Below are 26,574 nucleotides of genomic sequence, written 5' to 3'. Positions count from 1 at the left end.
AAATTGTTAAGGCAGATAAAACCGAAGATACAATTCATTAAGATCGTTAAGGTGAATGAATAAGCCGAAGATACGATTCATTTTATTAAAATTATTAAAATTGTTAAGGCGAATGAAGCCAAAGATATAATTTATTAAAATCGTTAAGGCATCAATGATGCTGAAGAGACGATTCATTAAAGTTCTTAAGGCGAATGAAGCCGAAGATACAATTCATTTCATTAAAATCGTTAAGGCATCAATAATGCCGAAGAGGCGATTCGTTTTAATTGTTGAGGCGGATGAAGCCGAAGATACAACTATTAAAAGCAGTAAATAAGACAATGCTGACGAAAGATGAAAGATGCATTAAAATATAAAAGCCCGAAGGCTAGTTAAATTACAAAAGCTCGAAGGTAGGAGTACCAATTACAAAAAGCAGGAGTACCGATTACAAAAAATAAAAATACAATTCAAGAAGATGAACGAAGAATGCCGCTGCAAGAGTTGGGTATGACCATGGAAACACCAACGGCAAACTTTGCAACAAGATCATCTTCCGTCATATCAAGCACCTCAGTGCTGAAGGCTTAGGCTTGAGGGTCTTCATCCGAGAGCTCTTCGTCTTCGCCGGAGGAGACATGAGGGACTTCGACTGCTGGCCGGCCGATATGATCCTCCAGGCTGTCGTCCAGCAACTGCTTATAATCCCAGTTCAGGCCATGGGCCTTCTCCAGGACATAGTCAGCGCCGAACTGAAAGCAGCGCTCCTCCGTCCGGTCCAGCTGCTTCTGCTTCTTCCGAAGCTCCTTTCGGGACCTCTTCAGCTGGACGTTCCGGTGGGAGATCCTCCGGTTCGCCTTCTCCAATTCATTCTCCAGCCGGGATTTGTCCTCCTTCAGCACAGTGGCCTCGACCTCGTTCTGGGCTTTCACCCTTAGAAGTTCCTCTTCGGCCGCCGTGGCCCTCCTCTCCAACTCCTTCACCTCGGCCATCCGAGTCTCCATGTCCTTAACTTTATCATCCACGGCTGCAGCCCAAGGAGCAGCCTGCAAAAAGACAAGATAAAAAACATTACTAAAAAGTGTTGAAAAGAAAAAGACGGGCGAGAGATAAAAATGGGAGAAATTAAAAAACATACCAGGGATAGGAAGGACATAAGCTCCGTACAGGCCTCGGTAGCAGAGGCTGAAGCGAAGGTCAGAAGATCGACCGGAAGCTGGAGGCCATGACACAAGTCCGAAGCCACCTCCTTTGTGGATTGCCGGGCCAGGTACACAATATGGTCGGACGTGAGCACGCCCCACCCTGGGAGATAGGAACGCACGATCCCCTCCTTGCTCCGGGTCCGCTTGGAAGGGTTTCCCTCTCCCATGTACTCCAGGTCGTCCCCTTCCTCGGCCTCAGAAGCCGCATGAGATTGGCGGGGCGGCGAAGCCCTCTCGGTCTGAGCCCTCTCGCCTGTGTCCTCCGAAGGATCTGGCATAGCCCTCCGATCGGCGACCTTCTTCGCCGCCTCCTCAGCCGCCCTCTTCTCGGCCGCCCTGGTCTTTTTCCTCTCGATCAAAGCCTCTCTCGAAGACACTGAAATATAAAAGGAAGCAAGTCGGTCCAAGCATATATAACCGAATGCATAACAAGGACAAACAATTATATAGGTGATGGGACAAAACTAATGAAAGAAAAAAACAAAGAAAGAAGTTTTGTTACCCCCACCCACAAGCTGAAGAGCCTGTCCTTGTCCCGAAACTCTCCGGGACCCAACTTCTTCACACTGACGTCCACCAACGCCGTGTAATTCTCCTTCTCCTCCAAGGTCAGGCTCGGCATAAGAAGCAGCGAGGGATTCACATCTCGCCAAACCGATATGGCAGCCAACCGTGGACCACTCACATAGCACCAATGAGTGTGAGTGGATTTGTTGTTCGAGTTGGTCGCCGTCCAATCAGGTCGCCCTGCTCGACGGGCGATGGTGTAAAAACCGGGACTCTTCGGGTTCTTCCGAAAGTCATAATGGTACCAGAATAGACGAGTGTTGGGTGCGATCCCGGCGTGAAGGCATCTGTTCTGGAAATAGTTAATATTGATGAACCCATTTGGGTCCATCTGTCCGAGGGCGATGCCCATCTGGAAGAAAAGATGCTTTATTAGCTTCAACGGAGGCACCCTTAAGCCACACTTAAAGGCCGCTTCCGAAACCCCTACGGCACAGCCTCCGTATCCCTCCGGCACCCTGAGAGTATCGTAGATCCTTTCGCCCTCCCTCGGCACATACAGCCAACAGAACCCTCGAGGGACGGAATAATCATCGTACATCTGAACCACGCGTCCCTTCGACAGTTCTGATCGATTGTTGGCTGCAGGATAGTCCGCGGCCGAACCAAAAAGGGCCCGTCTTGTCCGCTCGAGGCGAATAGAAGACGTTCCCGCCAAGCTGTTCGACAAGGGGTCCCAAGAATCTGAGGGGCGGTTCGCTCGGTCCATGTCCCTGTATCAGGAACAGAGAGACATTAGTCCATGTACTCGGATTAGCAGACAGAAGAGAAAAAATAAAAAACCGAGTACACGTCCCAGGACCGAATGAACAAAAAACCCGGAGGCGGTTTCCGAAGGTTGCTCCTGGGGCAAGCCAACCCGAAGGATGTTCTTGCCTACAGAAAACCTTTCGCAAACATCTCAAACTCCGGGCCACATGTTTACGCCCTGGGTCGGCTCCCGAAAGATGTTTTAAAACCAAGAAATCCCGAAGAACGTTCTTGGTCAGAAAACGCCTCGCATGCCATCTTTAAACCCATGGGGCCCTCTCAAATTGGTAAAACCCAGAGAAACTTCTATTACCTACCCAGAAATGCCCCAAAACCCCAAAAAACACAATAACACACACACAAAACCCAGAAAAACCCCATGAACCCAGAACAAAACCATTGAGCCCACATGCAAACATCATAAAACACAGAAAACTGACATGCAAATGTAAAAAGCAACTGAAAAGCAAGAAAATGTACTTACTTATCTGGAGATGTTCTTGGATTGAAATGGGATAATCTGGGAAGACGGAGTTGCTGTTGCCCGTGATTGAAAGATTCACCGCAATTCGTCACTGTGTGTGGAGAAACTGAAAGTGATAAAAAGAAAAGAAAATGCACAAATGGGCTTATATAGGCGCCTAAAATGAATTCATAAAAGCGACGTTTGGGGGTTTTTGAAATAGACGTCCCAGATTAAAACGGTTGAGATTGAGCCATGGAACAACGTGCCAACAGCTGTCACATTAATGCACTGCAAGTCCCCACAAGCTTGCCACGTGTACGACCGAAGATCGAGGCGGAACTGAAGCGGTCGCCCTAGGGTTTCTTCACCCCAATATGGGCCGAGACCGGTGTCCGTCGGCTGGCCCGAGGCCCAACCGAAGGACAGGGACATGTTGGTTATAGGCCCTACAGGGCCCATCGAACGAAGGCCCAATATGCGGTTAAGCTATTGGGCCGAAGGACCTCCAGGCCCGCGAAACGAAGTCCCACGGAAATCCAGGCCAAGTCCCATTACTCGCACACCGTTGGACAGAACAAGGGACATAACACCCCCTTTTCACTCCCTCCTTAATGATTTATAACGGCTGTACATTCAAGACAGAATTAGATATAAAAACCCTTGTGAAGTAAGACAAAACATACACACATTCTCGTAAACACCGTACTTTTCTTGTATTATTATCCTACCTTTACAACCAGAATCTGATTCTCACACCGGAGATGAATCGGGGGTACAAATCCTCGCATTCTCTTCACTTTCAGGTACGGCCGAAGCCATCCTTAAGGCTTAAGACAGCCGAAGCCTGTTCAAGCTACCCAAGGAATCTGGACGTAACAGTTAGAGAGCTTAGCAAGGATTCCAGATATCAAGAGTTTAATGAAGTCTCGCTTTTTCGCTGTCCTGTAGGAGGTTCCTTCAAACTTACACCAGGGGTTCTTATCTCTGCGCAGCGACTTGGCAGGCCGAACAAGGAAGTGACCCATGGCATGTTGCAGAGGGCTAATAGTTCCACAATGAAGGAACTTGAAAGTTCATGGACAATAGATATTTGTAACTGTGAGGACAACCAGTTGGAGCAAGAAAAAGAAATCAATTTGTCAGCGATTTTATTACCTCCCGAAAATATTTATAAAAATATTATTTGCAATCAAAATTAAGAGATAACGAGTTATGCAACTTTTTTTATGTTTAACTTAGATTATTTTTGGCTGCGTCGATTTTTGTTGTATTAGGTTTCATCGAGTTGCAAAACTGCATTTTTAAAAAAATATTGAAAAATTATTTATAATTTTTTTTAAAACATACTTTTGTAAAAATAATAAAAAAAATCATTTTTTTAAAATAACCGCTTAATTAATTCAAGTAGGTCATCACATTAAAATTTTGCATTTGGGTTAACATGTATGATGATGATCTATGATCACAGCCCAAGAACCCCCAAACCCTCGTATCTACTATAACAAAAGAAAGAACATGATGTTTGTTTAAAATACATATCAAGAGAAACTAAGAGGTAAATTTTGGGGTCTTGGTCACATGCTCTTAGGCAGAATCTCTTAAATGCGGTTGTGGTTTGAGGGTATCCGAAGGGTTGCGGCTCTAGTTTACCTACGTTGAAAAAAGGTGAATTTTTGTGTTACATTAAACTTCTGATAATTTTTGATATTGGGTGAACAAGTATTGTATTTATTGTTAGTAGTGATAATGATGAGAATATTGAAAATGAACACAAGGACGAGGAGATTGCTGATGGGAGTTTTCAGTAACACAGCTATGCCAAAGCCAAAGCAAAAGCGTTGTGCATGGACACATGACAATGGTAATTTATGTTTCTTCTTTTGTAATTTATGAATCTTTTTTATGCCCTTATACTATGTGTATCCTAGGTTCTGTTATGAGCTTACTTTTAAAATTATATAAGTTCAGGGAGTTTGGGCGTCACCGTTTTGTATAGTTGCAGGCTCTTGCAGCTTTCCCTTCTCCTTGCATGTTCCGATGTGGGATTGAGATGTTACATTGTTGGGCATATATATTTTGGGTAGTTTGATTATTAGAAGGTTAAACTGAAATTCAATTCATACTTGTGTATTTCTCTTTAGGTGCTAGAACATTAGGGAAGATGATTTTGCTCAACAGTGCTTGTATTTTCAAAGAAAAAACATTCCGGAGTTCTGTTTTTTTTATCTAATTATTATTATTATTATTATTGATGTTTTCTTTGTATGTATAAAGCTCTCATGGTTGATTTTTTCCTTTATTCCCAGGATAAGGAAACTTTTAGTGTTCAAAGTCACAATGAAGAATTTTTTAGTATTCTAAAAACATCATTCCGTTGGTTCTTTCCTTCCGGAAACTATTCATTCAAGTGCATTCCGGGAAGAAGATGATAAAAGCTGAAATCCGAGGTATGTTCCTTTACCTCATCTTTTCAATGCCTTCAATATATTTTTCACGATTAATGGGGGTCTTGGAAGAAACTTTAGTTTCGATTATATTTCATGTTATTAACAACATATTACGGTATACCAATACAGATGCAAGATTATAATAATATCCTTCATGTGTTCTTTAATCAAATCTTAGGACTGTATGTACACAATGTTTCTTCCCTTTTCATGTTTGTAATTCTTTTTAAATTTGGAAAGTGACGTGAAAATATGATGTTGAATTCTTTCTAAATTGTGCAGTGTGAAATAAAAACTGACTTACCACTGTCAAATATTGCGTATACATTTATTTAGTTATCCCTTTGTTGTTGCATTGTAAATCATGTGATAATCTATGAAACAAAAAGAAAGTAAGCTCTTGAAAGTGGAAGTTATAGAAAGGGCATGATGACAAAAAAAGGCATCAAACAATCTAAGAAGTGTGTATATGACTGCAGTTATTCTACTTATGCATTTCTTTGTGGTTTTTTCCTAATTTTGTTGGTAAAGTCAGGGAGTAATTTGAAAATGAGGATTCATATCACTATTAACTACTTGTTAATATACTGTGTATTTTTGCTATATATCCTTAGGAATAGAATAATTAACTTTTTAATTTTTTCAGTAATTATGATTGTAACACAATTACACATCCTATAGTAGGTAGTAGATAGTACTTTATAAGAGTAAATCTAGCTCAATAAACTTAATCTTCTATGTACTAAAAAGCATCGTTATATATGGAATTATTTGTATGTTGAAAGATATTATGTCCTTGACAAGATATTGGGTTGCAAAGACACCTAAATTATTGTCTACACCGCGTGTCTACCGTTGAATTTGCCTTATCAACGATAGTTTTTGAAAACTATCGTTACAACTAAAACTATCGATAGTACATAAATTCTATCGCCATGTTGCAATTCTATCGGCCATCCAGAGAAACTATCGATGCAGTATTGGCCAAGTTGTATCAGAGATACTTTTAAAACTATCGGCTGCTTCTTGCACACTATTGATGGTCAGTTTTATCTCAATGTCGAACAATCAATAGTTTAATCAAATCTGTCTGGTCAATTTCTAGAACTTAATATTTTTCGAACCTTGACCCTTTGACTTGGCTTTGACAGATTACTTCTCACAATTTCTTCTGTATGGGTGATATAACCATTAACTTGATAATTCTTGTAGATCTTTAGTTCGGAATTAATCGATTCTTTCTGATAGATAAATAAGTCGATCTCCTTCTGGTGCGTTGATGCCTGGTGGAACAGGTTTGTCCACAGACGACTAACACATTATTTAATCCTTTTTTTTGCTAATCAACACATAATTTATCGTAATATCATCTTTGATATCAATTAATCAATCAGCAGCAGTAAGTTGCTTCAAAACATTGATTACAAATAACCAAGGTTAGTACATTGAATCTTCTGGAACTTAGCCTGAAACAACTTGTACCTTATACTATTACAATGGTCTAAACATATAAATTAACTTCTTCCAGTGACTTGATTCTTTGTTGTTGCCTGATCTTTAATCTTTAATAATAAAAATACATTGTTTTGAAATGAGGCACACCAAACCTGACATGTTGCACTTCATAAGCTACCCAACACAATGTCGACGGTGTTGTGCGAGGTAATTAACGGATATGCACAAACACAAATTAATAGATGGAGCTCATCTTTACTGCAAGAATATTAGGCTTAGTCATGCCTCGTGCGCCTCCAAGCCTTCCAATGGTCCCATACAATAATTATTTACTTTTCCTTGTACTTTCTTTTACTTTCGTTTACTTTCGTTTTAGGTAGAAACATCTTTACAATTAAAAAACCCAATGTAATATAAATACCCATGCAATAGTCATTACTTTCTCTTATATCGTTTTCTTAAGAGGTAAAAATTAATAGATTAGCTGTCCTACTAAAAGAAATCATGGGTCCTTACAAAAAGGGGGAGGGGTTTCAGATTGTAACAGATTAATAATAATATAAGGATTCTAAAATATTGTATTTGATTTTTATTCTAATCATTCTTAATCTCATAGATCAGGGCCGGGGATGTATATAGTATGGATTTCTGAAAGATATTTTAGGATTTTAGAAATCCAAGTCTGTTCAATTAGGATTAGAAAAAGCTCGTCGATCCAGATGAATCATTACAAAAAATCCACTAAAATATGGTGAGATTCAATTAGGTTTTGTTAAAAACTCTCTAAAAATATTGGGGTGTTCATTCAAAATTTTGAAGTATCCTTTAAGATCTCGGGGTATTTAATAAAATTTTCGTGAAGTCCTTTAGAAACTTATAGATTTTTCTGGAATTTATAAAATGGTGGATTTTGATGGATATCATGTAGTTTTTCATTAACATTGGAAATTCCACCAGAATCCACCATTTTATAGAATCCAAAAAATGTTAGTTTTGAATATGATCAGATTTAAAGTATTTTACAAAATCTCAATTTAATACCACCAAATTTTCAGAAGACTTTATTAAATACTTATTGAATACCCCGAAGATTTTAAAAGATCATTTAACATCCAAATTGAATACACCTGGATTTTTAAAATCCAAGTAAATCTTTAAAAATCTAGATTGAACACCCCCCCATTTTCTTCTACTTTTCAAGGTAAAATCAAACAAATAAACTTTTTATTCTTTTCTAAAGTCCAACTTAATAAATGTCATGGGCCCCACATGACGTCAAATATTTGTTTTCTTGTACTTTTTAATAACTGGAACATGTTGTAGTTATTCATTGAAACGTACAGGTGCAAATGTGTTGTGAGGTTTATCGGTAGTTCTTCATTAAAGAAAAATTATCGGCAATTGAAGGGTTTGTAACAATGGAACTCTCATCTAGTTCTACTCCCAAGACAAAGAAGCTGAATGAATCCAAAGAAGCTATCGAGCCAAAATTTTCAAAAAGAAAGAAAAAAAATGATCACAATTGTAATGTAAGTTCCTAAAAAACTTTTCAATTTTGGATGTTTATATTTATTTTAAAATGCTTGTTTTAAATTGAAAAGGAGGTAGATTTGTTAAAAAAACGAGGGAGATCTGTTTGGTTCATTGATTGATGGAAGTTAGTGAAATTCATTATTTTTACGTGTGAGCTTATGTTCTGTTGTTTTTTCTTCCATTGATTGTTGTTAACAGGATATTCTAACGGTGCCGGGTTCAAATATGTGTCATCAGTGTAAAAGCGATAGAGGGGCTCAAGTTGTTAGGTGTTTGCAATGCAAAAGTCATAGATATTGTGTACCATGCATTACCAAGTGGTATGACTGTTTTGATTCATTCAATTTTTTGCAAATTTATCTTGTTTGCAGGTTATGATTGAAGTAACTATTATTCATTTTGCACAAAGTTTTAATTAATTAGCAAAAGGGGGAAGTTATCCTGATTAGTTAATATGCTAGTGATGATCTTTACTTTTGACCGCCAGCTCTTTTCGACTGGAGATATTAGAGCTTTCTGCAATTATTTTAATGAATCTATTTTCAGTTGTAATATGGATCTTATTTAGAAATAGAGATCTTTGTAATAATCTTGAATAAACCTCTGAATTTTTTATTGTACTTTTTAGCAAGGAAGAATTTTTTTGGGGTGGTTGTGTTACGGGAACACATTGTCACATATACTGAATTTGTTGTGGCATTTAGCCCTTTAGTCATTGATACATTGATAATTTATATAATTTTGTGCAGGTATCCGATGTTGAGTGAGAAGGATTTCGAGCTTGCATGTCCCGTTTGTAAAGGCAACTGCAATTGCATTAGATGCTTGCGTTTAGAAAACTCTTTGCCGGTTTGTTTATTCAAAATATTCCCTATCTTTATGACCTATCGTGACTCTAAGATGTCTTTTTTCCAGCATAGTCATCTTTTGCAATTTATGTTGATTTTTTAGGAGGCAACAAGACTGAAATTCGTGGTCATACGCAATTTAGATAATATATCTAAGACTGCCAAGCATATGCTTAAAATGATTATGCCCTTCATGAGACAAATTCATGAAGAACAACTATGGGAGAAGACGCGGGAAGCTAAAATACAAGGTATTAGTTCAATTTGCATCTAAAAACCTCCAAACTTTTTATTGGTTCCTGCATTGTTCATTTAATTTATTTCTTTACTTTGTATGTAATTTTACTATATGACTCCTAGTCATTGAGTCATATGCTCATAGATTGTTATTTCCCTGTTAATTTATCAGCCACTGTTTAGCTGTTTACTGGTTAATCATTTTTTTATTTGTTGCATTATGTTTTTCAATAATGTAATATGTTCAGAGATACCATAAATAGTTATTACTTTCTTCACAATTAACGAATCTTCCAAGTCATCCTTGATATGCTTAATTTGTTCAATTTCTATATATTTTTCTCCATATTTACTTAGCTGATTAATATAGAAACTAAGCCTCTGGCCTCTGATTTGAATAAGCATCCAAGCAGCTATTTACCTCTTTTGGAACAGTGTAAAGTGACGAGTAGGTTTGTGTATTTGAAATAATCCTTTGGCCTCTTATTTGAATTAGCATTCATCCATGTTTACACTTCACAATGTGTTCTTTGTTTGTTCAGGAGTATCTTTGTCACAGCTAAAAGTTGAGGAGGCAATATATCAGTTAAATGAACATGTGTATTGGTAGGTCTCCAGGATCTCTCATTTTTTTTCATTATAATAGTCAGACTTTATATTTCACCTTATTTTCTATGCAGCGATAATTGCAAAACCTATATACCGGATCTTCACAGAAGCTGTACACGCTGCTCTTATAACCTTTGCGTCACTTGTTGCCAAGAGGTGTGTGATGGCTGCCTACATGGTGTTCAGGAGAAAGAAATTAAGCAAATCGAAAACCCTGGAGAGGAATTTTTGCGTGGTGCAGGAAATGCTGATGAAACTAAGTGCGAGGATCGTGTGAATTCAACATATGAATGGAAACTTGATGAAAATGAAAATATTCTTTGTCCCCTGAAAGATATGGGTGGCTGTGGTAATGGAATACTTACATTAAAGCATATTTTAAACGAAGATCACATTAGTTCCTTGTTTTGGAGAGCAAATTCACTTTTTGAGCAACACAACTTGAGGGACTTGCCTGAAAGTTCTTTGCAATGGTGCACTTGTCCTAATTCCTGTGATAGCGGTGGGAATTTACGAAGAGCTACATTGCGTGAAAATTCCAATGACAATTATTTGTATAGTCCTACAGCTGTGAACATCAAAGATGATGACTTAAAGCATTTCCAGTCTCATTTTTTTAACGGTGAGCCGGTGATTGTTAATAATGTTCTTGAAACTGCATGTGGTCTTAGCTGGGAACCATCGGTTATCCGGCGAGCGTTTGGGCAGAATAAAGACAAGAAAAATCCCCCGCTTAAGAATGTGGTTGCCATCAACTGTTTGGATTGGGTTGAAGTGAGTCCAGTTTCTAACTTTGTTTATGCTTTACATAAATATATGTTCTTACTGCTCTTGTTTCTTCTCCTTATTTTAATACAACGTGTTTACTAATATGAATGTCCCTGAACAGTCAAGGTGTCACCTTATTCTATAGTGTGAATCCACAGTTAAGGTGTCGCTTTATTTCTAACTTCTCTCGTGCTGTGTTCCTTCCATTGATGAGCTTTACATAAATATATGTTCTTACTGCTCTTGTTTCTTCTCCTTATTTTAATACAACGTGTTTACTAATATGAATGTCCCTGAACAGTCAAGGTGTCACCTTATTCTATAGTGTGAATCCACAGTTAAGGTGTCGCTTTATTTCTAACTTCTCTCGTGCCGTGTTCCTTCCATTGATGAAGAGATGAAGGAACACAGCACGAGAAAAGTTAGGAATGCGTTCAATCATAATGATTTTTGAAAATTTAGGTTTGATATTTGAACGATGAGAATGAATTGAAGGTTAAAGGTGCAAAGGGTGGAAATATAGAATGCTAAAATTGGATGTGTTAGGAAGTATGAATTGAGACTTAATAAGCACGACTCAGGTCTGGATGTCTACAATAGTGGTTCGACAACAATCACTTATTTTTTTTCTATAGGATTAGAAACAAAATGGAGTTTGGTTTGTAAAATATTCAAGAATGTATATCTATGAAATGATTTTGTCGTTGGATGCCATGCAGGTGGATACCAAACTATCTCATTTTTTCAAGGGTTATCAGGAGGGGCAAATTGGAGAAGATGGGTGTCCCCAAATTCTACAGTTGAAAGATTGGCCCCCGTCTACTTTATTCAACTATCTTGTACCACGACACAGCTGGGAGTTTATCAGTAGTTTACCCTTTAAAGAATATACACATCCTTATAGTGGTAACCTGAATCTCGCTGTCATGCCATCTGACGGAGTTCTGAAGCCAGACTTGAGGCCAAAGATGCATATTTCTTATGGAGTTGCTCCTGAGCTAGAGCGCGGAGACTCTGTAAAAAATCTCCAGTACAATATGTGCGATACAGTAAGTAATTCCTTCCTTAAATTGCTCGTCATTTTAATTTAGGCAATTTAATATTAGGCTTGCATGAAAGTGAAATGAGCAATCTGTGCGGAATGAAAATTTTAAGCTGATGCTACTATACGTCTCTTGAACATGTGAATTTTTCTGAATTTTCAACATTATTTTAATGTACTCGCATTACTTAGAAACAATAGCATTTATTTTTGTTCTTAAATAATGTGCCCTGACTTTTTAAAATCATTTATGTAGTTTTCTTTGTCCTTTTATGAAAAGAATTCCATACTGTATGTGTGGTTTAGAATGCATCTTCCCATCTTTTAGATATTAATGCGCCAAGTTTGCTAAGAAACTTAGTTTTTTTGAAGCTAGAACAAATGTAAAAATTGATGAATACAGAAAAAGAAGATGCGCATTTTGTCATATTATAGTGCATTGCCATCATTTTCCTTCAATATATATCACTCAAATTTAAATGCAGCAGTGTGCTTCTTTTTAAGTTGGTTACAGGGAGCTTGAGATTTCCTTACACACACACACACACACACACACATATATATATATATATATCTAAATCTTTTTTTTCTATGTACTTTCATAGTCTATGGAATGTGTTTTCCTTTGATTTAAAAGTTATAAGCAGTTTACCTGTTTGTGCAAAATAAAACTGACGGGTACTGTGGTAAATCTGTTGATTTAAAATTATATCAAATCATGCCGTGGAGTATAATAGCTAGCTACTACCGATTTATAGTTATCATATTTTATATTGATTTTTGAATAACTGTGTTGTTTTTGCAGGTGAATGTGTTGATGCATGTGCAACCGATGTTGCTATCAACATCGCAGCTGGACATGATGGGAAATATAAATGAAGCTGAAGAATTCGAGAATTCAGATGGGGGAGCTTTTTGGGATATTTTCCGTCGAGCTGATGTATTTAAACTGGAATTGTATCTAAGTAAACATTTTAAAGAATTTCGGCATGTAAATTGCTCTCCAATGGAGAAGGTAATGTGATTTAATTTGCATATAATTTGAATCAGCGTGATTTAAAATGTGAGGGATATATTTATTTTCCATATTGCACACTTTGGTTCCTTAACTAGGAGGAGTTCGAGTTTTCTGAGGCAAAAATTTCTTCCCGATTGTGACATGTAAGAGGTTGGGGGTTATCGTGCATTAGTGGTAAAAAATAGTTTAGCATGAAAGAATAAGAAACTACTCTTGGTTGTTTTGAACTAGCTGATCATAAATGTTATTATTGAAGAATTAGGACTTGTCTAGCTAATAAGTACGGAACATTGATGCATGATCGCTTTAGACTGATTTCATTTTAGTGTTTAGCAGAATGTCTCTGCACATAAAATTGACTTTTACATGATTAGTACAAAAAAATTATGTCCTAAACCCAACCAGCTTGCCAATTTTTTAGGAATTGAGCACGATCTACACACTTACTCAGCCTAAAGAAATTTATTAATTCACACGTATTTAATAATTTTGGTAATTAATCAACAACTAGATTGCATGGTTGATATTATATTGTGCATATGGAAATGACTATATATTCTAGCATTAGAATCTACTATGTTATCAATCTTCTAATGTTACAGGTAGTCCACCCTATTCATGATCAAAATTTCTACTTGAGTGGGGAACACAAAAGGAGACTCAAGGCTGAATACGGTTAGTTTGTGTATCCTGCATTGGTTTTATGCTGAATATCTGTGATGATTTGAATTTTAATGTTTTACAGGAATTGAGCCATGGAGTTTTGTGCAACAACTAGGAGATGCAGTTTTTGTACCTGCTGGATGCCCATATCAAGTTAGAGATATTAAGGTAAATACATTTAGTTGGTTACCATATTCAGAAGCGATTGCCTGTTGGTTTATGTCTTTTTGGATATTGTTTAGTAGTATAGCTACTACATGTTATATGGTAACATTATAGAGGTGTGAGATGGTCTAGGGCAAACAATTGTTATTAGAATACCATACCGCAGTATTATTCTGTGGTTGGCCCCTCCGCATTCACACCAAAAACCCTATTGTACACGTACCGCAGAATAATAATGTAGTACGGTATGCTGCAAGAATCGCTTTCCCCTGACCGCCCCCTATAGAGATTTGTAGCCTTTATATAAAATAGAAGGCTCTCACTGGAAGATAGGCATTCTGGACAACTTACTGATCTTTGATGGAATTACTTGTAGACTTGAATTAATGTCTGTCTGGCGAACAAATTTTAGTGTAAACAAATTTTTTTAACAGTTAAAGCATATATCCTGAATATATATAATGAACAATGGTCAAGTGGTATAAAAGATCTTCAAGACATATTATCAACAGATAAAATTCACATAATTCCATCATTGGTAAACTTTCATTTATGAGTTTTAATCTATCTTCTTAACTATATCAACTTTTTAATAGTTACCTACTTACCTTACTGTTTCATACAAAACAATTTAGCAGACTTATTTCTCTTTTCTTTGTTACCATACTGTTTCATACAAAGGGTCCGTCAGGATGAACTTGCAAACAAGATTCAGTCTTCAAGATTGGCTAAGGTGGAAAAGCATCAAAGTTAGGCTAAATGTGTCCCACACACTAAGTTTAAAGTTTCCATGACAAAGTTACCATCTCAGATAAACAAGTCCATAGGTCTCTTTTTCTTTTTTGTAGTGTCAACTATTTTTGCGAGATAACTAATAAACCGTAAACCAATTTAGGTCTTGTAATCCACTTAATTTCTTTAATATCATGAATGCCATTTTTTTGATGCATCTATACAGAATTTGTGGGAAAAAGGTTTTTCTGTTGATAAAATATTATAGGTGTTGTGATGCAAAATATTACAGTCTAATCTTCTCTGATATTTTAAAAAATATATTGATTAGCATCAAGATTATTAAAATTGATGGAAAAACTCAGTTTGGCAAAGTGGCAGAGCTCTTATTGTCAAATAACATGTAAATTCATTTTGGTTTAAGATATCATTGTTCTATTGCTGTACTTGAGTGAATGGTTAACTATTTCGGAGGGTTTTGAATTGCAAAACCTAGTTTTCTGTATACTGAAATTGCAAAAAGACTGTGGCAATGAAAGTTAAAGAAAAAAATTTAGGAAAGAGATGTTTTCTTTTGTGATTTGTAAAATTTTTACCTAAAAAAGCCGAATGTATAAATACTAGCAAAGATTACCCGAGCATTTGTTTCTATTACAAGTTCTAGTGGCAATACCAAGGACCCTTGGAAGCTAAGATGGTAAATTTCATAAAAATATTGCCTGAAATATACAAATCTGATGAAATGTGGACCAAACTACCACAATCTGGGAATAGGGCCCAAAATACTGAGTGCAACCTGCATGTAGGTACTACATGATTAAATCGTGGCATCTCTGTTATAAATATAACCGTGAAAAGCGCAGAATAATTATATCAGATGTTAGTCACAGAAGTGTATACCATGTCGCCAGTCGGTACTCATAACGAACTTGCGGATACACATTGTGGTTCCAAATACTAAACTTGTATATCACATGTACCATTCCGCGCCCTATTTTTATATTTAGGTCAAATTTCTAAATATAGTGAATGGGATGGGAAGGGAAATTATTATTTTTAATAGACAAGGACTAATGTTTTATCACAACAACAGTACTTATAATTTTAGATGCAGGGTTTCAGTTACCACTATTCGCCGGAATTCAGAATTTATAACTTTTACTGCCTGTACATGGGATATATTAGGCTGTGATTATATCAATAGATAATTCATGAATTATATCGATGTTGGCATTTTATTTAGACATAAGGTATTTCATTTTTTAATCTCTTGCCATGATTTTTGTATTTTTCCAGTCATGCATGAAGGTTTCAGTGGGATTTGTCTCGCCCGAAAATGTTCATCAGTGCATCCGATTGGAGAATGAAATCCGTGAACTTCCCCAACATCACAGGGCCAAAAAAGATATATTAGAGGTACACGACTGTTTTAATATTTGTGGTGTCCTCGGTTTCCTCATTCTATTTGGTAATTGTACCACTTCACTATTTTCTGTTTAAGAATTCTTTCTTTGACAACCATTTACTTTTAACTTATTTTTGAAACAGGTTAAAAACTTGATTATCAATGCTATTGAACGAGCTGTGGATGAGTTGGAGGAATTGAACCCGTAAGAACATTTCGTTCCTTCTCTTTCTTTTCTAATATGAATATGAATTCTTTTTCTACTGCTGGATTCCCATCTCTCTCTCTCTCTCTCTAGGCCACTTCCAGTTTCTTCTTGTAATGGTTTTCTAGTAAAAGTAGGTCGCTTTCCGATGATAAGTAAACCTAAAAGTATTACTCTTATTTGTGATGCCTAATCCAACCTAGAGCTGGCAATTCGTTCGTTTTGTGTACTTTAATGTCGTGTACTTTCGTGTTTCGTGTCATGAATGTCTAACCCAAACCCGAACCGTTAAGGATTCGTTTCGTTTCGTGTTCGTGTACCTTCATTTCGTGTACGTTTCGTGTCGTGTTTCGTGTAATTTAAAATTAATAATAAAAATAAAGATAAAAGTATTAAGTTTTTACTAGTCGAGTCTTAAGTCAATAAATCATAAAGACTCAAGTGCAGTCAAGTCTTATGAAATTTAAATTTGAATCTATTTTGTATCTATATTCTATAAATATTATAGTAAGATATATGTATTCATATAATTTCGATAAATTTATTTAAATATTTATTTATTTTGTGTACTTTCGTTTCGTGTCGTGTACCCAAGTGTAAACCTAAAACCAACACTAAATTCATCCGTGTACTTTCGTGTTCGTGTACCAAAAATGTCAAACCAAACCCATTATTTTCGTGTCGTTTTCGTGTCGTGTTATCGTGTACGAAATTGCCGGCTCTAATCCCACCAACTAACCTGAATATGATTACTGATGCAGGAGTAAATTCTTCTAGTTGATATGCTTTAGGCATAATATGTGATTCACATAGCCATAATATGTAATTTACATATATAGCAATAATAGTGTATGCATCGGTGAGGGTTTGTCATATGCGTGACATCTTGATTTAGCAATCCTTGGGATTTTGATACAAAAACATCACTTCGATATTATTTTATTTACACTTACACTTACTTGAATAACTTGATTTTAATGACAACATATATTAACAGTTAACAAGTTTATAACGTCCAAAATCCAACCAACATGGCATCATTCTGTTAGACAACACTACATTACAATATGCTAGTTTATTTAATAAATGATTAATGTTGTTTTTTTGGTTATAGTAGAAAGCTCTGACATCATTTCCGCTGACAAACGTCGCACTTCATTTGAAACAATATCACTTTTATTTCTTAATTTAGTTGCAAGATCTTCATGTACACCTATTGATCTAGCTCTAAATTTTATATCCATTATAGTGGTTATTGGGTTATAATCTGAACAGAGACTTGCAGAGAGTCAAACTTCTTGTACTAGGATTCTTAGGCTTGTACTAGGATTCTTAGGCATCATAAGGTTTCTAACTAGTAAAATTCTCTAGTTTGAGCAATGTTGTTTTCTAACTTAGATATTATTATGCCTTCACTTCCAGTCAGCCTATTCTTTATTCGGAAAACAGCTTCCAGCTATCCAAGTCACCTAATTTATTGTCAGAGGACAGCCATGGTGGTCAATCATTTGGAATAGATACGGAATCCGTGACTTTTACAATTGATAAGGGGGTTGAGGATTTTGGCCAGGGACCTTCGGCAAGGGAAGAAGAGGCACCAACTGAGAATGGTAGAAAAAAGGAAACTCATAACCACAATTCTTTTACAATTGCCTCGGAGAAGCAGCTTGAGGTACTGTAAGATAACTATGTTGTGCTTTAGGTTATTCTGTTTTTGTCTCTTCTTACATTTTTCTATGAAATCCAGATTGTTCCTCATACTTCTGACTGGGTTCAGTCCACGCAAGCTCCTTGCACTGTGCGTGCTTCCCCAAATATCTCTCATCGAACTCCCATTTCACTCCCTGTTGACACAGTAGGTTATTTTAATCAGTTGGCAGACATGCTTCAAGGTGACAAGTTCGATCAGATTCTCCCACCTCAAATTCAGCTCGATGAACAGACCGTTTTTGAATACGAGCAGGTGCTGAAGAAGGGTATGTATGGAGAACTTTGGGAGCTTGGCAAGGATTTTAGATACCAAGAGTTTAATGAAGTCTTAACTGCTTTGCTCTCTTGTCGGAGGATCCCTTCAAACTTACTCCAGGGGTTCTTGTCTCTACGCCGTGATTTGCCAGGTTTAGCTAGTAGAGCTTTCGAGCTTGAAAAGGAAGTGACTCGTGGCATGTTGCAGAGAGATAATAGGTCAACAGTGAAGCAACTTAAGACTTACATGGAAAAATATCGTAATTGTGTGGATAACCTGGTACTGTTGGAGCAAGAAAAAACATTTAACTTGTCAGAAATCGACAGGCTCTCCTCAGAGGTACAAAATCTTCAGTCCAGGAATCAAGTCATAGACTCTGAGATCGTAAAATTTACTACTGAAGCCGATACCATGGGAAAAGCTTGTGCTCGTCTAAGCCATACGATAGCCAACCTAGATGGAGTAGATGCAGTAGACGACGAGTCCACTCTCCAACAGTCGATTGATAATCTGCACAAGTTGGAGAATGAGTGGAGAAAACGGGTCGATGGTTTGAACTTCTAAACTAATCTTGCTATCCTAACTAGCAAATATGTTGTTTTGGTTCTTATAGAGGGGAGTTGTGATGCTTCACTGTATGACACTTGAATATTCCAACGTTGTTGTTGTTGTAAACGTTGTTGTTGTAGTTGTTGTTGTTGTTGTTGTTCACCGTTTGTTGCACCACTATCAATCTGCAGTTGCGGTTGACAGTACTTTATTAATGTTATATTAATGTTAAACAAGTATAGAAGTATGTCCTAACAAAAGTTAAAAGCCAATAACAAAAAAAATGTTGGGGAACATATCTTTATCTCCAAAATTGACATGAAATAAACAAATGTAATTTATACATTTTCAGCCCAAATATGTTATTATTGAGGAGTATAAATTCAGTGCTAAAAAATATCATGCGAACAAGAATGAAATTTTGACAAAATTAATTAAAATAATATCTTCTTACGTTATATCTTTAAATATATAAATTGGCAAATAAAATTTTTGTCATACTTGTACACTTTTAAATTATTTATATTTAAAAAGTAAAAAAATTTTAATTGTTATACTAGTTCACTTTAAAATTTTTGATATTTAAAAATAAAATAAATCATTCAAAGGGATTCTTTTTAGATGCAAAAGAAACTACCTCAGTCAAAAAAGAAAAGGTTTTTTTTTATAAATACCAAAGTTTTACAATTTTTTTGTAAAAATATTATCACTTTTTTAAAATATATATAAAAATACGTTAAATCATTTTTCAAGCATGTTTGCAACTTGATTTTTTATAAAAAAATTGTAAAAATACATTCTATAAATTGCAGCCATATCGGTGACCAAGTGCACAATTTTAATCAAATTACAACCTACTTTGTAACGTCGTAATTTTGCAAATATTTTTAGAATAAAATAATATCTTTATTAATCTTCTCAGAAATTAGTAAAATCACAAATAATTTTACAAAATATTATATTTTTGATAAATATCCAAAAAAAATTCCTTCCATTTGTTATCTTATCTTATTTTATTTTTCTTTGGTATCAGGCAAATCACGTTTATTGAGCAACCCCATCTTCTAGTAACATCGAATTTTGTTTTGTTACTAATTGGGCAAAACAAGAGTCGTATTAGGAGAAACCAAACATTAAATCTAAGGCATAAATTTTAGGCATCTGGTTTAACAACATTAATGCTAACATTCATACAATCCTCAGAGACATTACACAATATTGAAAGAAAGGGCTACTGTCATGTTGGCAGGATTCACTGAACTATCATCACCTCATCTCCTACCTTGACTAGTTTTAAATTGCCGAACATGCAGCTGCCATCAGTCTGAGCTCCATTTCTGTATGGCAAATAGTACGTCTTAACAATCTCAACAGCCTTCTCACGAATTTCATTGTTGTCATGACTCTGTAACTTCTTTATTTTCTCGAGTCCCTTAGCCTCATCGATTAGCTGGGCATTATAGCAAACCTTCGTCCCCAAAATATTATTATCATCTTCTCCTACCATTAAAATATTCGCTAGTCCTTCCAAACAGACAATTACAATCCTAGATTCAGGGCAGTCTAGTAAATCACATAAAGGCTTGATGCAATTCTGGTCCACCAGGTAACTAACAATAAAACATTACCATTAGTATAGCAGTTCAACATACAAAGGAATATGTAAGGTAAAACATGTGTAATAAGAACATACCTAATTTGAAAACTGCTACCACGACAAGTAGCATTTGAAATTGCACATGCTGCCTCTTTCTTCACATCGAATTCAGCATTTTCACTAAGATTTAACAGCGCATCAAATAAATCTGCCTCAATTACAGCCTGTTGTGTCAGGTTACAATTTTTTTAGTTCATTTGTTTAGTTATCACCAAGAAGCAAGAATAAGTGAAACACAACGGTAAGCAATACCAGTTACCATAACATTGATACCCAGAAAACACATACAAAATGATATTATAATATTGCTTCAAATATTCTTAGTTCATCTGAAGAGTAATTTGCATGTTGATCAAAATGGGCGGGTTTAGTTTTGTAACTATTATCACCAAAATGCTTTTAAGACAAATTCAACAGGTGCAAAGTATAAATTACTATCATTTAAGTTCACTTCATCCAACATTCGTACATAAAGACAAATCACAATAATGATGGAAAAGTGAACTCTAGACCCATTTACAAAGTTGGTAATATTAGTGTAATCTTTTGTGTGACATTAAATGACATCCTGCCATATAAAGTGTTCTCCTTTCAACCTAAAAGTCCTACATGCATTTAACAATTCATCATATAGCAATTCTAAACCATATTTCAGCCAGGGACACAAGAAGGTTGCACAGATATGGAATAATATATCAGAACCCTAAGTGCTCGCAAGACACAAACCTGTATTTGTTCCTTGTTTCCGGCAGTAATGTATGAAATTGTCCGGCAAACTTCCTTCACATCCATCGCACTATCAGGGATCGTCAAAAAGCTCACCATGCAATGGAGAAGACAATGTTCAATAATACACTGTAAGAAAGAATATACAGTATATAAGCTGTAAACAACCAAAAAATAGGCCAGAACAAAATACCACGATATTTGCTGCATCAAATGTACTACAACTAGGTACAACCAATACTCACATATTGAAAAAAAAATCACACTTTGTTTTACATTTTTTAACATGTGAATAGACCAAATTAAAATAAAAATGTGAAAGTAGACTACTGAAGAATCTTCATATATTCTATATAACAAACAGGATCTTATTCGTTGGATAGAACTTTGACTCGACCTCTTACTTATTCATTATCATGTTAGAGTAATGTTGTTAACGCTAACTACACTTTCTTCCACAATTGTGGTTTCTGGTCTAATTAAATAGTTTGTTTTAAATTCCAGGCCTTATTTCATTTCTTCATAATAGAAGAGTATGTAGCAAAATACCATTAGTACTACCATAGTCCATATCTACTTATCTACATCACTGAATCACTCCATTCATACATGACAAGCACTACTTACAGCTTTATTTTTCATGGAAACTACCGCTGCCTTTGTAGACCATTACTTAATTACCTTAATTCCCACATCATAAAACGGTACATAAGAACCTAATAATAGCTCCTTCAGAATTTCATTTTAGGAGAACTGTATTTAGCATTCCCAAATTTGTAGCATGTACAAGTCACAGAGTAACTGTAGTTAGGGATTATTGTCAGGAACTGTATTTGAGGTTTTATAATATTTGAATGTTTTTGTGGTTCTGTGTTTATAAATGCAGTAAATCAACTAACTAACAAGTACGTAAGACAGATAGAGCAGATTTGCAGAGAATAATAGAGTTCAGAAGAGAGATTTGAGGTAGAAAAGAGAGAGAGATCAGATAGAGAGAGATAGTTTGGGGAAGAAGAAAACAGAAGTTGAAATTCTGTTATAGAGAGAGAAAGTCTAGAGAGAGAGACAGAGTGGTGGAAAAGATTTTCATTTTCTGATTGATATTCAACATACTGAAAGTGAAAGATTACAACTCCTCAGCTATTTATAGGCTGCACTACTACTAATGCAAGTGAAAAAGACTAACTTGCCCTTACTAACTACTACTAATACTTAACCACTAGCAACTCATATCTACTTTCCTGACAATTATTAACATAATTTATCATTATAACACTCCAGCGTGAATTTTTTTTGTAACACTGATAAAACATCAAAATTTAATTACCAAAAAATACATAAAAAACCTCTACTACAAGTCTACAACCATGTGCAGTTTTGACAACTAAAAACTCAGCTACGAAACTGGCAATTAGTAAGAAATATAGTTAAGTCTAAGTTTAACCAAACAAATTTATGATTTTAAATTGGAAACTCATGTCATCATCTCATGATATAAAATACCTAATCCACATATTTGCAATCCTTGATACCCAAGAACTCCCCGAGGCTTAGCAAAAAAAAAAAAGAACTCCTCGAGGACTATGTAGGGATTCTTATGAAATTAATCTAATGAGAACTCACTATACATACATACATACAGTAAGCATTTCAATGCGCTTGTTACACACATACACAGACCACATAAAAGGAAACAGACAGCAATTGCTAGTTTCTAAGAATTTTATCAACAAACATAGTTCTATTGTTCTTGCAGATTATCCTCTCTTTTTGTTTTGGGGGGGAGGGGCGTTGCAAGTGAGATGACATCAGAGTTTAATATTAAGTATCCTAGACGGTAACATACCTGGATCTGGACATCACCCCCTTTTGCAATGTTCCTGATTATTCCAAGTACAGGTTCGAGAACCAACGATGAATAAAAACTGAAAAACAATTCAAATAATGAGGTCAAACCCAGAATGGTAGTTTTAGAAGGGCTCAATCAAGAATCGAAGGTTTTCCTCTTACCGAAGTAGCTCATAAAGTCGTTGACAGACACCTGCTTCAATTACAGCTTGAATTTTGTCATAAGAACCATCAGAAAGATATGATATTGCCCAGCATGCATCTGTGAGGACCTCCTTATAATCAGAATACATAAGGCACATGAGGGCAGGAAGTGCTGGCCTAATCTGTAAAGATAATCCCAAAAACTTGGTAATCAGCGGGATTAAAAAGAGTTCCATCAATCAAATAGGAAATAACTACAAGGAAGACCTCAAAACAACCTTGTCAAAGGGAGGCTCTGGGTTGCCACGGCAGAAATTCAGCAATGTCCATGCGACAGTTCTTAGCATTGAATGTTTTGCATGCTCATTCAGCTGAGTGAGCAAGGGCGGCAAAGCACCAGCAGCAAGGACAAGATCACGAGATTAAGGAGAGTCACCAGCCAAATTGCCCAAAGCCCAAGCAGCCTACACGCACGGGAAGGACAAGGTAAGACGGGTGCCAGGAAAGAAAATCACTTGATATGGAATGTGGATGTATGAATGGATTGTTATAAAAATATAAAGATACCTGCTCTCACACACTATCACTTGGAGAAGTTAGAAGCATCACAAGGATAGGGACAGCCCCATGTTCGATTACCATGTTTGCATATTCAGAGGCTTCAAAAGCAATATTAGTGAGAACCCAGGCTGCCTCAAGCTGTAAGAGTAAAAGCAATTTGTAAGCAATGGAGTTAAAAACAAAGTAATACATATGCAGAGTAAAAGACATAAACCTGGAGCTGTGGGCAGTTTTTGAACGTGAGAAAATTCACAAAACGACAAATAAACTCGGGTTGTATTTCCACAGCTGTAGGGCTTTTAACTGTATATTGAACATAGATACATGTTAGACACTTGCAGTTGGTCTGAGAAACATAAACATAAGCAAAGCCCAGAGAGAAAAACTTTTTAATACCTGTTGAAAGTAATTTCCGATACCGAGTAATTCTCTCAAGCTGAGGATCATGATCACTGGACCAGAAGAGCGCAACCATATCATGTGGACTCAGTAACTGCAAGTGAATGAACAATTAAGTTAAGCAGAAACAAACAACTAGCATGGAAAACATAAGAAGATTATAAACCTGACAGGCCACCGATAGATATTGTCGGAAGATTAAATCAATAAATACGAATTAGGCAGACTTAATTAATATTTTAATACCAGTACCCGTCGTATGTGAATCGCCAACAGATTGATTCATACATTATTACATTGTAATTCCAATATATTCGAATTCTCAAGTTCGCTTTTTTTACTTTTAAATATCAGCATAGATCTATTTAGCAAAATAAAAATAAAAATATCAGCATAGATCTATTTGAATTGTTTTTATGAAAGCATATTATGTAACAGTATGGACGAATATTAAAATTCGATATGGTTAAACCCTAGCCCCTAACATTGTATAAACATAAACATAAATGTAAATACGAAATCCCTACTTTCGCACCTTCTCTCAGGATTACAATATACCCTATCAAATTATTAAAATTTTACAATATACAAAATAATCGAATAGCTCTAATTCGAATTACAGATATTATCTATCTAAATATCATCTAATTCGTAAAATTGAAACTCAGGCTATAATAGCAAATGATCAATAACAACTGAATCTAATTAAATTTTACCAGTTTTTCGTTGGATTCAACACATTCACAACGCTTCTTAGGCAAGCTCTCTCCGCCCATGGCCCGAAGATTCTCGTACCTATCGCTAACCGACATAACTGAGAGAGGGGGAGAGGAGAAGGAGGGAGAGAGAGAGGGAGAAAGAGAGAGAAGAGAGAGAGAGGGAAAGAGAGAGAGAGAGAGAGAGCGAGAGAGGGAGGGAGGGAAAGGGAAAGAGAGAGGGAGGGAGAGAGTGAGAGAGAGAGAGAGTGAGGGGGAGAGAGAGAGGGAAAGAGAGAGGGAGGGAGAGAGTGAGAGGGAGAGAGAGAGTGAGGGGGAGAGAGAGAGGGCTTGGCAAATTGAATTGTTGGGAACTTGCCCGGCTCCAAGGCTTTATACTTTTCGGTCTGGCCCAGGCCTGCTCCAATTTTCATTTTCTTTTACAATTTTAACAACCAGAACATATATATATTTTTTTTAATTTTAAATTTATTTATTTTGCTCTCTTGTCGGAGGATCCCTTCAAACTTACACCAGGAGTTCTTGTCTTTACGCCGTGATTTTCCAGGTTTTACAGGAGAGTTGTGATGCATGCTTCACTGTATGTTGTTCAAACTGATTGTTGGATTAGTTTGCAGAGATTCAAATTTCTTGACTCTTTAGTAATGAAACATTGTTGATACTTGAAAATATTTTGGATTTTTTGGCGAGATGAAATTTAAGGGAACCGAATATAATGTTAAATTTTGTTATGTGTCAATATGGCACAACTTTTTTTTATAAAACATATAATTATAATTATGATAAAACTTTTTATTTCTTCATATATTTTTTCAGAGAACATTTACTTCAAATATCATATTTTTACCTTTATTTTTACAGAAAATATGATTATTATACATATTTCAATATTACTATATGCTATATTATAATACTTGTTGCGTAAAATATTGATGTGCAAGTGTACACAATCGCAAACAAGTATAGTAGTGAATACCAGATATCGTTCTTCAAGGACTGTATATTTATGTAAATCGTAAATAATATCCGGCAATTGGGTTGTAGAACACAAAAAATGATTTTGGGTTTTTTCTAATTAAACTAATTATCTAAAGTTAAATTAACAAACTAATACTATACTAGTAAAGAGATATGGATAAATTTAGATACGAAAAGATGAGTTAAGATAATTACTTCCCCCTAATCACTACTAGAAATATGGAATCAGACATCGGTTAAGAACCGATGTTAAAAAAAAATTGAACCGATATCTTCGTGTGTGATGTTAAATGTCATTAGCGTTTGACATCGGTTAACACCTGATGTCTATTAAACTGCTATACAATGGTTTTAAGATTAGATGTGATGTCTTTACTACAAATTTTAGCTTAGATTACAGTATTTCTAGTTGATTATGAGTATATTATGACGTATTTATTCATTAAAACATGAAACTTTACAAGCTCTAAAAGCCATTGATTAAAATTCATCTGATTAAACCGATGTCAAAATAGAGAATCAACATCGACTCACTTAAACACCCGATGTGAAGTGAGGGATTAGACATCGGTTCATTTAGACGTCCCATGTGAAATGTAGGATTAGACATCTGTTACGTTTCTGTATCCAATGTGAAATCATAATTTTTAACATCAGCTATTTTAAAATTTAAGACATCCGCTTTTATAAACTTCCGATGTTATTTGCCTTCTTTACATTGAGTTTCTTTTCAGAACCGATGTCAAATGACTATTTCACATCGGATTTTTTAGTTCTTTTTCATTCAATATTATTTTACCTGATGTCTTTCTCATATTTTTTCCATCGGTTTATATTTACCAATATGATGTTAATATTTTGTATATTGCCATCCTGGTACTGTTCACATCCACAGGAAGCAATTGCATTTACAACCAAAAAAATACCAAACAA

The 26,574-nt window shown here is 35.8% G+C and overlaps 3 protein-coding genes across 3 annotated transcripts; 1 reads left to right on the top strand and 2 right to left on the bottom strand.

Annotated features, from left to right (window-relative positions):
• Positions 1–8,221: 8,221 nt before the first annotated feature.
• Positions 8,222–18,774, top strand: LOC141704780 (lysine-specific demethylase JMJ26-like). The gene is made up of 14 exons (XM_074507955.1): positions 8,222–8,401; positions 8,604–8,725; positions 9,155–9,254; positions 9,357–9,504; positions 10,033–10,096; positions 10,171–10,873; positions 11,587–11,916; positions 12,715–12,924; positions 13,530–13,602; positions 13,673–13,758; positions 15,784–15,903; positions 16,036–16,097; positions 17,520–17,769; positions 17,845–18,774. Exons 1-14 carry the CDS (start codon positions 8,291–8,293, stop codon positions 18,625–18,627), a joined length of 3,162 nt encoding a protein of 1,053 aa, XP_074364056.1. The 5' UTR covers positions 8,222–8,290; the 3' UTR covers positions 18,628–18,774.
• A 943-nt stretch (positions 18,775–19,717) lies between these two features.
• On the bottom strand, positions 19,718–23,440 carry LOC141704781 (importin subunit alpha-1a-like). The gene is made up of 6 exons (XM_074507956.1): positions 23,266–23,440; positions 23,006–23,169; positions 22,842–22,920; positions 20,996–21,124; positions 20,306–20,433; positions 19,718–20,222 (listed from the first exon to the last, which is right to left on the bottom strand). Exons 1-6 carry the CDS (start codon positions 23,332–23,334, stop codon positions 19,865–19,867), a joined length of 927 nt encoding a protein of 308 aa, XP_074364057.1. The 5' UTR covers positions 23,335–23,440; the 3' UTR covers positions 19,718–19,864.
• A 120-nt stretch (positions 23,441–23,560) lies between these two features.
• LOC141704783 (importin subunit alpha-2-like) lies at positions 23,561–24,760 on the bottom strand. Its single transcript, XM_074507957.1, has 4 exons — positions 24,664–24,760; positions 23,945–24,041; positions 23,763–23,851; positions 23,561–23,686 (listed from the first exon to the last, which is right to left on the bottom strand). Exons 1-4 carry the CDS (start codon positions 24,757–24,759, stop codon positions 23,561–23,563), a joined length of 408 nt encoding a protein of 135 aa, XP_074364058.1. The 5' UTR covers position 24,760.
• Between the last annotated feature and the right edge of the window lie 1,814 nt (positions 24,761–26,574).

Source organism: Apium graveolens, unplaced genomic scaffold (assembly GCF_009905375.1).
Source record: "Apium graveolens cultivar Ventura unplaced genomic scaffold, ASM990537v1 ctg8243, whole genome shotgun sequence".
Classification (NCBI taxonomy): Eukaryota; Viridiplantae; Streptophyta; class Magnoliopsida; order Apiales; family Apiaceae; genus Apium; species Apium graveolens.
The sequence above is the reverse complement of the archived record's forward strand: the minus strand, read 5'-3'. Positions and strand labels throughout refer to the sequence as shown.